We start from the raw sequence: 12023 nt of genomic DNA on the forward strand, positions 1-12023 counted from the left end.
AAGAAAGCATTTTCCAACTGTACTTTCCTAACAAGTAATAAATGCTCATGAATTATGCTGCTGTACACAGCATGAGGCAGTCTTTTAGGTCTGCCTTCACTATGTGAAGTGAAAGATGAAAAAATATTTTGAATGGCATGTTTGTTTTGAAAAATGCATCAGAATGCTTTTATTGCCAACAGTGAAAAATCATAACAAAGATCTATGTTGGCCCCCGATTCATCTCTTAAGTTTATTGTGTGATTTACGGCTATTTGCTGAGAAGGTAGTTTCTGTTTCAATTTTCAACCAAAGTATATAAACAGTACATGAATAGGTTAATTTTAAATTAAATAAAGTCTGTTGTCTACTTTTAAAAGAAAGGTGCTTTACTTTAGTGCCTTATTTTAAAAAGTAATCTGAAAACACAGAAGCTTAAAAAAATCCTTGCTTATTTATGTATTTATATATATTGTATTTTAAATGCCATTCCTCTAGTTGCAATCATTTATCATGTAATTTGTTTGAATATAAGAAATACACATTTTTCTTTCTCAAAGAAATTACCTTTAGTTACAGTATGCCTTTTCTAAATCTATTTGTCTGCAGTTAATTTTCTTATAAAATAAGGATATTGATGCATACAGTCATCTCATTTTAATGTAAAAATCTAGATATTTGATAATAATGACATATTTGATTAAACTAACACTTAGAAGAAAAAATTTTAGTATCAGATCCTGAAATACTATAAGGAAATTTCCTACTTGATTTCAGGATTTTGTTCCCCTCACATGTGTTTTTATGACGTATGAAAGAAACCAATCTCACCTGTTTTTGATTGTAGGTTTCTTCTTGGTTCTTCGGGGGCCTCGATTGGCTGATCAGCCAGGAAAACCCGAGCTTGGTCGATAGCATTCAGAACAGAATACTCTTTCTCCTTTAACTCTCGTCTCAGGGCCTTTGCAAAGAGAAGCAAAAGTTGAATTTGTAACCCACTATGTTCACCAACTAATGAGACATGTCAATTCGACTACTGACCAGATTTGTCAAGGGAATAACTAATATTTAAGCAAAGTCTGAAGTGAAAATATAAATTTTACGCATATGAATGACGAAACATGAATAAAAGCAAAAAGATGACAGGACTTAAAGACGCAAAACAAAAATCTTTACAATATTCACCTAAGGGAAATTGTTAGAGTGTATTTGAGCTTACACAAAATGTGCTTTTAGGGTGATCACTCCTGTCAGACTGCTAAAATAGAATAGCCTGTTCGAAGATACCTTTTTCTTATAAGACTGGCAAAAAAAATTACATCCAATAGTACAAGAGCAGGCAATTTCACAAGTAGTAATGAGATCCTCAGAAGTGTTTTACATTCTTTAGAATATATTAAGAAAAAAAACTAAGAGATGGAAACAAATTAAAGTACATGAAATCAAAACTAAACCAAAGAGAACACATAAAAGACAGTCTCCAATTATCTTCAAATACGTTCCATCTAGCATGCTGAGGCAATTACGATTTTTCCCTTGTGAGGTTTTCCATGCAAATTTATGGTTCTCAGAACAGTCTGCCTTTAGTACTTTCATTCTTTTAAGTAGGGTTAAACTTTCACCTCTGTTCCCATTAAATGTTTGGTGATTAAGACTCTAACTGACTAGGGTTTAAAAACAAAGCTTACTCACTGGTTACTGCAAGGTAAGAGGAAATGAAGATTTTCTCATGTGCTATTTGAATTCTGGTATTATTGTTATCCTCTTAAAACTACACACATAAACACCTCCTGGCTCTAATATTTTGCTTTTAGTGCAGTTTCCTTATAACGCATTACGAAAACTCCAGTTTTTGTTTTCTAAAATATCATATTCTAGTACAATTTTAGAATCAATACAGTTTTTGCTTCTGAACACAACGATTTTTTAAATAGCTTTTCGTGTAACTATGTTGGGATGACAGGGTATTCGCAGGCTAAATCCTCATCTTCCAGAGTAAATGAAAGAAAAATAATCTAGAAAACCAGAATAATCATCTGATGTGAAAACCAGAGCTAAACACAAGAAAAATACCCATAATGATTTTTTTTTTTTGGTAAAGATTTTTACTTATTTTAGAGAGAGAGAGAGTGTGTGAGTTGGGGGGTGGGGTAGGGAAATGAGCAGAGGGAGAGGGAGAGAAAGAATCCCCGGCAGAGAGGAGCTCAGTCCCCGGACCCTGAGATCATGACCTGAGCCAAAATCAAGAGTGTGATGCTCAACCTACTTAGCTCCCCAAGCGCCCCTCAAGTAATGAATTTAAAAGAGAACATTACTGGTGGGGGAGGAGGAGGGGAGATCAATGACAGAATGTTGGTTTTTCCAGTAAGAACTGTGAATATTATTTGACTTTTAAACTATTTACAATTATTATCTTGACAATAAAGATAATAAAGTGAAGAACAGCAAAAAAGCACATTCTCTAAAATCCATAGATACCTTCATAGCATCTATAAAACCAGACTGTGAGGCAAGCACAAATCAGCATATCCCCACATCAGTTAGCACCTTCGTGAGCATCAAATGACTATGTGACAAAACCCTCAACATCTCTACTGAGAAATGTGGCCTGTGAAGAAGTCCCCAGGTGTGACACTCAAGACAAGTAAGACAAACTTCTGACATTTAAAGTCTGTGATATGTGGAAACAGAATAGACCATAGAGAAACAGGGAAAATACATTTTAATCCAGAAATATATACAAACATGCCCAGGTCCTGAGCCTATTCTTTAAAATTTAGATTATTGTGTTGTTAAAGCAAAAAGCTCCAAAGCATCTGGAAATATAAAATATAAAATAATGGTATGAAAAAGCATGTTGCTTAAAAGCCAAAAGTAAAAAACAGTGGGCAACACAGCAGATTTATAAAAATTTTAGTGATCCAGAGTATTTATTCCCCCCAAACCCAAATCTAACCAGTAAATGTGGGAGAGGTAAAGATTCTTAAAATAATGCACAAGGGCTGTGCCAGAGTTCTTCTTTCTGAAAGGGAAGTCCCAGACATGAACCTATTTAATGCAAGTTGCTAAAAGGAAAGTGAAGGAAACAGAAGAATGACTCCTCCTTCTGTTTGATCAAATAGGATGAGGATTCCCAGGCAGTGTTTGCAGATTTGGCACAAAAGGAAAACCAGGAAACACCAACTGGGTGATGATGGGGAAGGGGATTAAAAACTGAGAGAAGACAGAGCATAAAGGAATGTGACTCAGAGAAGGGAGCACAGAAGCAGTGCCGGTCCTCCGGAAACACACGGTGATTACGGAGCGTGTATTTCACGAAGCATGAATTCTGATCTCCTGGCGGAGAAAGAAGGTAATAGGATCCGTATGATTTAGGTGTACAGTAGTGCCCAAAGGGGAGTTCTGGATTATTATTAGTCCACAAAATGAGCATTGGCTAGGGGTCCGGGGAGTGCAAATCGCATCAGAGAGATTTGTGTTAAAATTATTTTTAGAATTTCAAACACCCACATGGAAATATATATTTGTCTACAGAAAGGATACTTGGGAACACTAGCCAGTCAACTTCCTTGACGGCTGGAATTTTACCAATTTAACACAGATGCTCTCATGATGGGAGATTCACTGGCTGCTGTTTACTCTGCCTGGAAGGCTTTTTCCTCAGATATCCACATGGCGTATTCTTCCTCCCAAGAGGCCTTCTCAGTGAAGCCCACCCACCCATGCTATTTAATGTAGAATTCACCTCTCCCATCCGCTACATTTCCCATCACCTTCTACTAAGCAAAGCAGGCATCTAGTTATTATGGTTATTGTTTCTCACCAGTTTCTCAGATAAAAGTTAAGCTCTACAAGGCTGAGGACATTTTCTGTTTTTGTTTGTTTGTTTGCGTTTTGTTTTTCACTGTGGTAAACGAGGCACCCGACATCAGTGCTTTGGGACCTGGTAGAACTAGGGGGCTCGGAAATGCTTCTTCGTGGAGGTGGTGTCTAAACAGGGTCTTGTAGAGGGAGGAAAGTACTTCCAAAAGAGCAAACTAAACACTAGCAGAAGAACAAGGGAGTGTGATGGTGTGTGCACTGAGGGAACTTAAACATTTAGTGCCAAAGAGCTGAGCAGATATCAGGTCACAAAAACCACTGTATGAAATCCTAACCGAGCATGTGAGAAACCCGTCATGGGCACTGGGAAGCCACGGGAGAGCAGGACGAGATAGCAGGGGGCTATGACTGTCCAATCTACATCCCCGTTTTTTACAGTATCATTGTCAGGTCTCTCAGATTCATGAAAAACGAATCTGAGTGTGAGAATGCCCCACAGAACTGGAGAATCTATTTTCCTTCCTAACCACATGAAACTTCAGCACTTTTTAGAACAATCTCTCTGCAAAGGGCGTTGGCAGGGGAATGTCTCGTGAACTCCTTTGATATGCCAAGGGAGGGAAGTAGAAGAGGCAAGTGTGGGCACGTGGGAACCACGCCAACTACGTAAAAATGTGGGGCTCGAGCCCTAATGCTGGCTCACCACCTAAATATCCTACAGAAGAACATACATTTCATACAATATTTTGTAAATTTAATTTTATTATTCAATTTGTCCTATTTCAATTATGTTTAATTGTATGTCAGAAACGGGTTTAACTTTCAACAGTATTAGACATATAATCATTTCACCACCGTTTACCTCTCAATTAGACATAAAAGAAAGCCAGCATTTCCTAACCACCTGGTGAACATTAATGATAAGATAATTAGACCCTAACAGAGTTGTTTTGTATACAGAGCTACAAAAGGCATTCAGCTTCAGGTTCCAATATCACATGACTTACATATGGGCTGCCTTCGTGAGTATAACATAATCTAATAGGAATTTTTCTATTTTAATGACTTTATATTTTCATTCAAAACAATTCTGTTCTCAGGCAATAACAAGTATTGGCAATGATGTGAAGAAGTTGGAACCCTTATACACTGCAGGTGGAATGATAAAATGGTGCAGCCACTTTGAAAAACAATCCAACAGTTTCTTGAAATGTTAAACACAGGGTTACCACATAACCCAGCAATTCCACTTCTGGGTAACTTACCCAAGAGAACTGAAAGTAATGTCTACATAAAAACTCATATATGAATGTTCATACCAATATTATTCACTATCGCCAGAATGTGGACAACCCAAACATCAACTGGTGAACAGATAAAAAAAAATGCTGTATACCCATATAATGAAAACTCTTATTTAGCAATACAAATGAATAAAATACTGATCCATGCTCCAACATGGAGGAACTTTGCAAATGTTATGTAAATGAAAGATGCCAGACATAGAAGCCCATTACTATGAAATGCCAAAAGGGATAAGGTTATAGAATCATATGGTAGAACAGTGGTTGCTTAGGGATGGATGGTTGGGGGAAGAATAGGGGAGTGATGGCTCGTGGGTGTGGGATTTCTTTTTGGGATAATGTTCTAAATCTAGATAGTGATGATGGCTGAACAATTCTGAGATTATACCAACAGCTACTGAACTGTTTTTTGATATTTTATGCTGCATGGATAGTATCTCAATAAAGTTACTATTAAAATAAAATAGTAATTCTGTTCTTTCTCCCAAATAAGTTCCCAAGGTAATCTGTTTATGTCTAACCTCTATGCCCACCCGTCCACCCATCCACAAAGGAGTAGCTCATTGCGTATGTTCAGTATGTTCCCCCTCAGAGTTTCCAGAGCACTTCCTATTTCTCTAGCATAGCTCATCCTGATGTATTGTGACCATGCATCTGTCCCCACCATTATATTGCAGTTCTTCTAGGATAAGGCTCACATCTATTCATTTGAAATCCTCTTCAGTGCTTGCCTAGACATATATAGAAAGTACACAACAAATGCTTAGGGAATAAGGAATAAATGAAGGAATGCTTTCAGATTAAATACTAGATAGGATTCCAAAATAGGGAAGAGCAAAATAGAACAAAGTCTCCCACATGTGATTACCCTAAATTGGATATCCTAAATTACTGGATTCCAGTTAGCTCTGGATTACTTGAACTATATACTTTGCAAATTCTTAAGTAAATAATTTTTTAAGGCAAAAGTAGTTTTCTCCAATAATCTAATTATCAAAGGTATTTTTATAAAGATTTTATTTGTAAGTAATCCTTACACCCAACATGGGGCTTAAATTTACAACATGTGATCAAGAGTCCCATGCTCTACTTATTGAGCCAGCCAGGCACTCCTTCCTATTAACTAGTTATCAGCTAGTCAATACTAAGCATTTTAACTTATTTTGATTACTATTGAATTAATAGCAAAAAATCTTTTTTTTTTTCCTCCCTAGATAAACAAATAACAGATTTCACTGAAAGGTGTGGTATGGGCTCACTCCATCTTTCTCTTTTTTTTCCACATCTTAATCCATGAGGTAACTATATAGAGCATAGTTTCAAAGCTATTGAAGTCTTTAAACTAAAGGGGGAATCTGTTATTATTACAGTGTATCAAATCCACCTGAAATGTATCAGCTTAAAACAATGGTAACTTATTATTCAAGATTCTTTGGATTGGCAAATTGCCCAGCTCCTCTGCTGGTGCCACCAGAGATTACTCCTGCAGTTATAGTCAGCTGTCATTTAACTGGGATTGCAAGTCTAAAATGGGTTCATTCATGTGTTCAGAAAATATTGTGCACCACTAGCTGAAATACCACAATTTCCCACTATATGGTCTCTAAATGCCCTGTTGGCTGGACTGGGCTTCTTTGAAGCCTGGTAATTAGTGTTCCCAAAGAGTAGACTGAAAGCTGCAAAATCTCTTAAGACATAGACTCTAGAACAGCCCAATGTCTAATCAAACTTCCTGCACTTATAAAAATGCTCTAAAACCATGCTGTCTTATATGGTAACCACTGGTGGCATGCAACATTTGGTACCTGAGATATGACTAACTTAACTGAAGAACTAGATTTTAAATTTTATCTAATTGTAATTAATTTAATTTTAATTTAAGTGGCCACATAGGGCTAGCTAAGAGTTACCACATCAAACAGTACAGTTCTAGAATCTATGCTTCTGCCACATTCTGTTTAAAGCAAGTCATGAGGCCCAGCATAGAATCAAGAGAATGGGCAAGTACAATGGATTTCTTGGAGAGGGGAACAGCAGTGATCCTCAGCATAGGGGCTGAGATACAGAGAATCATGATTCATTATTATAACAATCTACCACACAGGATAAAGGGGAAAGGGAACGCTGGGGGACATATGTAGTTTGGTAATATTTTATATAAGTCATCATGGAAGGCATCTCAAAGACAGTGATATTTGAAGAAACAGCTACGGAAGTGAGGGAGCCAACCCTAAGAATATCTGACAAAAGAGCAATCAGGAAGAGGGAACAGCAAGTGCAAAGGTCCTGAGGGGAGTGCTGCCGTGGCTTGGCAGGCTGGCACTGTCAGAGCTGGGGAAACAAAGAATGGTGGTGACTGCGTCTATAAAAATGTTTTGAATCATGAAAGGTAGAAGGAAGCAAGTCTTATTGGTTGGTAGTAACCACATACTTCTTTATACAGTAGACATCTAGCTCCCTTACTGACTCAAGGCCTTTCCATTCTAACAAATAGTTCAAAGACCTCAATCCCCCTGCCAAGCCAGCACCTGTGAAATCAAACTTCACCCTACAAGCAGTAGACCAGATCAGTTGTAACAAGGAAGAAGATACAAAATAACTTCAAAAACTAAATTTGAAATTCTATTTGAAAAGTTGCATGCTCTGAAGTTTTTAATATAAGGAAATATGTTTTCAGATATTACAGAAGTCAAGAATAGTAACTGGAGACCACAATGATTGTCCCATGGCCATAAGAAAATGTTCAATGTTTCTCTCATCCTAAAGTGGCATAAGGGTATATGACAGAATTTTCCAACAAATATTTCCACCAAAATAAAAAATTTTAAAACATATTAAATTCATATAATCTAAAGGAAATATGCCAAGCATAAGAGAAAATGGTAATTAATAAGCCACGATCCCAATCCTCAGGAAACTTAGTCTAAAGAGAAGAGAATGCTGGTCACAATATGTTAAGGGCCACAAATCTTTGAGAGAAGAACAAACAGGACATGAGGAAATATCGAGAAGATGGAGGGAGGTGGAAGGGGCACAAGCAACTGTGTGTTGAGAAAGACAGTAGAATTAGACTAAAGGTTATTAAGGGAAAAGCAACTCAAGGAAACAGAATAAAGAGGTGAAGTAATCTAGTCTCTCATTGTTTTCCTCATTAAGCAGCTTTTCCATCTCCTTTAAACTAAAGGAAGCCTGGAATGTCAGATTAGTGAAGACCTGATTCCAATAGCAGAGCTTCTTTTGATGGCTGCATAGTATTCCAAGAGCTTAACCAGAAAAATCTCAGTGTTTTCATTCTTAACAGAATTTCTGCAAACCCAAGATGCCACTTAGCAGAGCCCACCTTTCCTGTCACTTCACTGCCCCCTTTCAGACTCAGGGTACTGTTCGGCAGCTTACTGGTGTGTCAGGCACTCAAGCGTGTCAGAGTTCATTGCTCCTTATTCAATTTTAAAGGCCTAAAAAGAGATTCTCAATATGCTCTTGCAATGTCTAGGAACACTTCTCCGCACCTGCTATAATTGGGAAGGACGGGGGATTAAGGGATAAGAAGGTACAGATCTTCCTTCACTTACGATGAGGTTACCCCACTGAACGCTCAAAATATCATAAGTCAAAAATGTACTGAATACACCTAACCTACCAAACATCATAGGTTAGCTTAGCCTACCTGAAAGGCACTCAGAACACTTACATTAGCCGACAACTAAGCAAAATCATCTAACACAAAGCCTACTTTAGAATAAAGTTGGAGAGCGTGTGTCATTTATTAAACACTGTACTGAAAGTGAAAAGCAGGATGGCTGCCTGGAGAGAGAATGGTTGTCAGTAGGATCGGTCGTTGACCCTTGTGACTGTGTGGGTCTGGGAATTGTGGCTGCCCCTGCCCAGCATCACAAGAGGAAATATCCTGCTTAATGCTAGCCCTGGAAATGACCCAAGTTCAAAATCTGAAGTACAGTTCCTACTGAATTCTTATGACTTTTGTCCCATCATAAGGTTGAAAAGCTGTAAGTCTACCATCGTTAAGTCAGGGACTGTCTGCATAAGGAAGTAACTCGGATGGCTTACGTCTGAAAGTCTCTCAACTCAATCCGCTATTCATTTTCATCATGAACTTGGCCTTGGTTCACTGGAGTATCTGAGTTGCTGCCAAGCAAAGAGCAGTAATATCAGTTACTCCTGGAGCACTGACATGGGCAGGACCTTGCAAATCACTTGATGTGAAAACAAGGTCTGAGAAAACCCGGAGGGAGGAGAGGAATTCCTGAAATCCCCTTCTCTCCTCAACTAGCAACCTGCCACACTGCCCTGAGCAAGGGGAGACAAGGGGAGAAGAGAGGCACACACGTGGTGTCATCCCCTCTGCATTAAGGAACACATGGCTCCTTTCCTTTCTTTAAACCCATCATCCAAATTGTCTGGATACCAAATGCCAAAGTTCACTGAGATGCACTTTTCCTAAAGTTTTCTAGACCATAATATTAGAATTACAGATAAAGCAGATCCTTTGGCTCTCTTGCTTAAAACCCTCTAATAGCTTTGTTGCACTTGGAACAAATTCTAAACTTCCTACCAACATCTGGATCTTCCAGGGTGCCTGGGTGGCTCAGTGGGTTAAAGTCTCTGCCTTTGGCTCAGGTCATGATCTCAAGGTTCTGGAATCAAGCCCCGCATTGGGCTCTCTGCTTGGCAGGGAGCCTGCTTCCTCCTCTCTCTCTGCCTGCCTCTCTGCATACTTGTGATCTCTCTCTCTGTGTCAAATAAATAAATAAAATCTTAAAAAAAAAAAAAAAAAAAAGATCTGGATCTTCCTTGCTCTCCAAGTTCAACTGTTAAATACCCTAATAGTCTCAAAGTCTTTATTTCTGCTCCTAGAATATGCCAAGTGTTCCTTTTTCATTTCCTGTGTAATCCAGAATCAAGGAAAGAGAACTCCCAAGAAATGGGAGTAGCCATACAAAGCTTGTCTGCAAAGAAAGCAACGTGGAATAAGTGGAATAACCCTGAGCAGCAGAAAAGGGAAGGGGTCATCTCCGTTAGCCCTCATAGAAAAAGTTGTTTTGGTTGGTTGTTTTTTGTGGTTTTTTTTTTTTAGAGATTTTATTTATTCATTTGAGACAGAACAAGAGTGAGAGAGAGAGAGAGCACAAGCAGGGAGAGCACCAGGCAGAGGGAGAAGCAAGCAGACACCCTGCCAAGCAGGGAGCCCAAAGTGGGGCTCAATCCCAGGACTGTGGGATCATAACCTGAGCCAAAGGCAGACGCCTAACCAACTAAGCCACTCAAGTGCCCTGAAAAAGTTACTTCTTGACACAATATCTGTGTGCTTTCTCAGCAGTCTTCTTCCCACAGCCTCTATTCACCATCACTTGTGGAGGAAAGTACTAGCTGCTTTACCAGCTTTGGATGACCAGTTCCGGTATCCAACCCTCCATTAGCAAGAACAACAGAATTTAACTCTATTAAAGGATAAATTATTTAATTCTAAGAAAAATGGAATCATGTGATCCTCCAAAATTAAGTGAAATTGTTTGGAAAGTATAAAACTAGGTTGCAAGTTTCTTGAGTCACTTTAGATTTTAGAAAACAAATATATAAATATAATGTCTTCCTGTGAACCAATTTATCTCACACTAAAACAGCAAAGTGAAGCTCTGTGATGGCAAAAATGGATAGCCAGATTATGTCACATACACTAATTTGATATATATACCAAATTTCCTCAACTGATCAGCCCAACAATGTATTATCTTTTTCCCAATCCTTCAACATACAACTAAATCAAATACATTCAACCAATTCTCTCCTTTCTCTTTGAGAGAAAAACAGAATCAGACATCTGACATCCCAAAACTGCTTTCTGAATTTCCACCCTGTTATGGGATACCAGCATTTTAATGGTAACAATACAAGGTTCAAGGAAAGAGGGGGGGAAATGAGAAATCACAGGCAAGGGCGCAGTGAAACTTCACTTTCATACATTGCTAGAGGCGGAAAATTGCTTCAATCACTTGGGAAAGTCGGTTGGCAATACATCAAGACTCATTACTATGTTCATATTGTGTGAAGCAAGAATTTCACCTTTGAGAATATATCCTAGGAAAATGATCCAGAAAAAGCTACAAACACAAAAGTTTTCATTATAAAGTTATTTATGATTTAAAAAATTCGAAAGCAATTTAAATTTCTAACACCTGGAAAATATTTAGGCTCACTATGGTATGGCCACACTAGGGACCATTATGTAACCTTGAAAAATTACTATGATAATGACTACATAGCAACATGAAGAAACAGACATGACGTATATTTAAGCAAAAAAGACAGAATAAAAACTATGTCCCCTACTAAAACTGTGTGAAAGATAAATATGCAAAAAGAAAATATTCATGCAAAATGAAAATGATTGTGTTACAGTGGTAAACTTAAGGCCAATTTTTTGTTCTTTATTTTATAAAATCTGTAATGATATTAGTTTCATAATTTAAAATTATACTCTTAAGAAAGGAATACTAAATGGAATCTAGCTCATTTATCATTGAACAAATTATTACATTGATTTATTTTTCATTTTTTATTGAAGTATAATAGACATACACCATCCCATTACTATCAGGTATTTATCTTAGTGATTTGATATTTTATATACTACAAAATGACCCCCATAAGAAGTCTAGTTACCATTTCATCATCACACAAAGATATTACTGTATTATTGACTATATCCCTTATGCTGTACATTATACACTCATGACTTGTTCATTTTGTAACTCTGAGTTCATACCTCTTAGTTGCCTTCCTGTTATTTCACCCACCCACCAACCCCTCCCCACTTGGGCAACCAAGAATTTACTGTACCTATGAGTCTGTTTCTGTTTTGTTTTGTTTATTCATTCATTCTGTTTTTAGACCCCACAT

At 37.7% G+C, this 12023-nt stretch overlaps 1 protein-coding gene across 8 annotated transcripts in view; it reads right to left on the reverse strand.

The window, feature by feature from the left end:
• UTRN (utrophin) overlaps positions 1-12023 on the reverse strand; it is a 504882-nt gene that overhangs the window by 110689 nt on the left and 382170 nt on the right. For all 8 annotated transcript variants that reach the window (XM_032338010.1, XM_032338009.1, XM_032338007.1 and 5 more), the window contains one exon: positions 811-940. In XM_032338010.1, the coding sequence (XP_032193901.1) occupies positions 811-940 (130 nt within the window). The remainder of the gene's footprint in view (positions 1-810; positions 941-12023) is intronic.

This window comes from Mustela erminea, chromosome 4 (assembly GCF_009829155.1).
Source record: "Mustela erminea isolate mMusErm1 chromosome 4, mMusErm1.Pri, whole genome shotgun sequence".
NCBI lineage: Eukaryota > Metazoa > Chordata > Mammalia > Carnivora > Mustelidae > Mustela > Mustela erminea.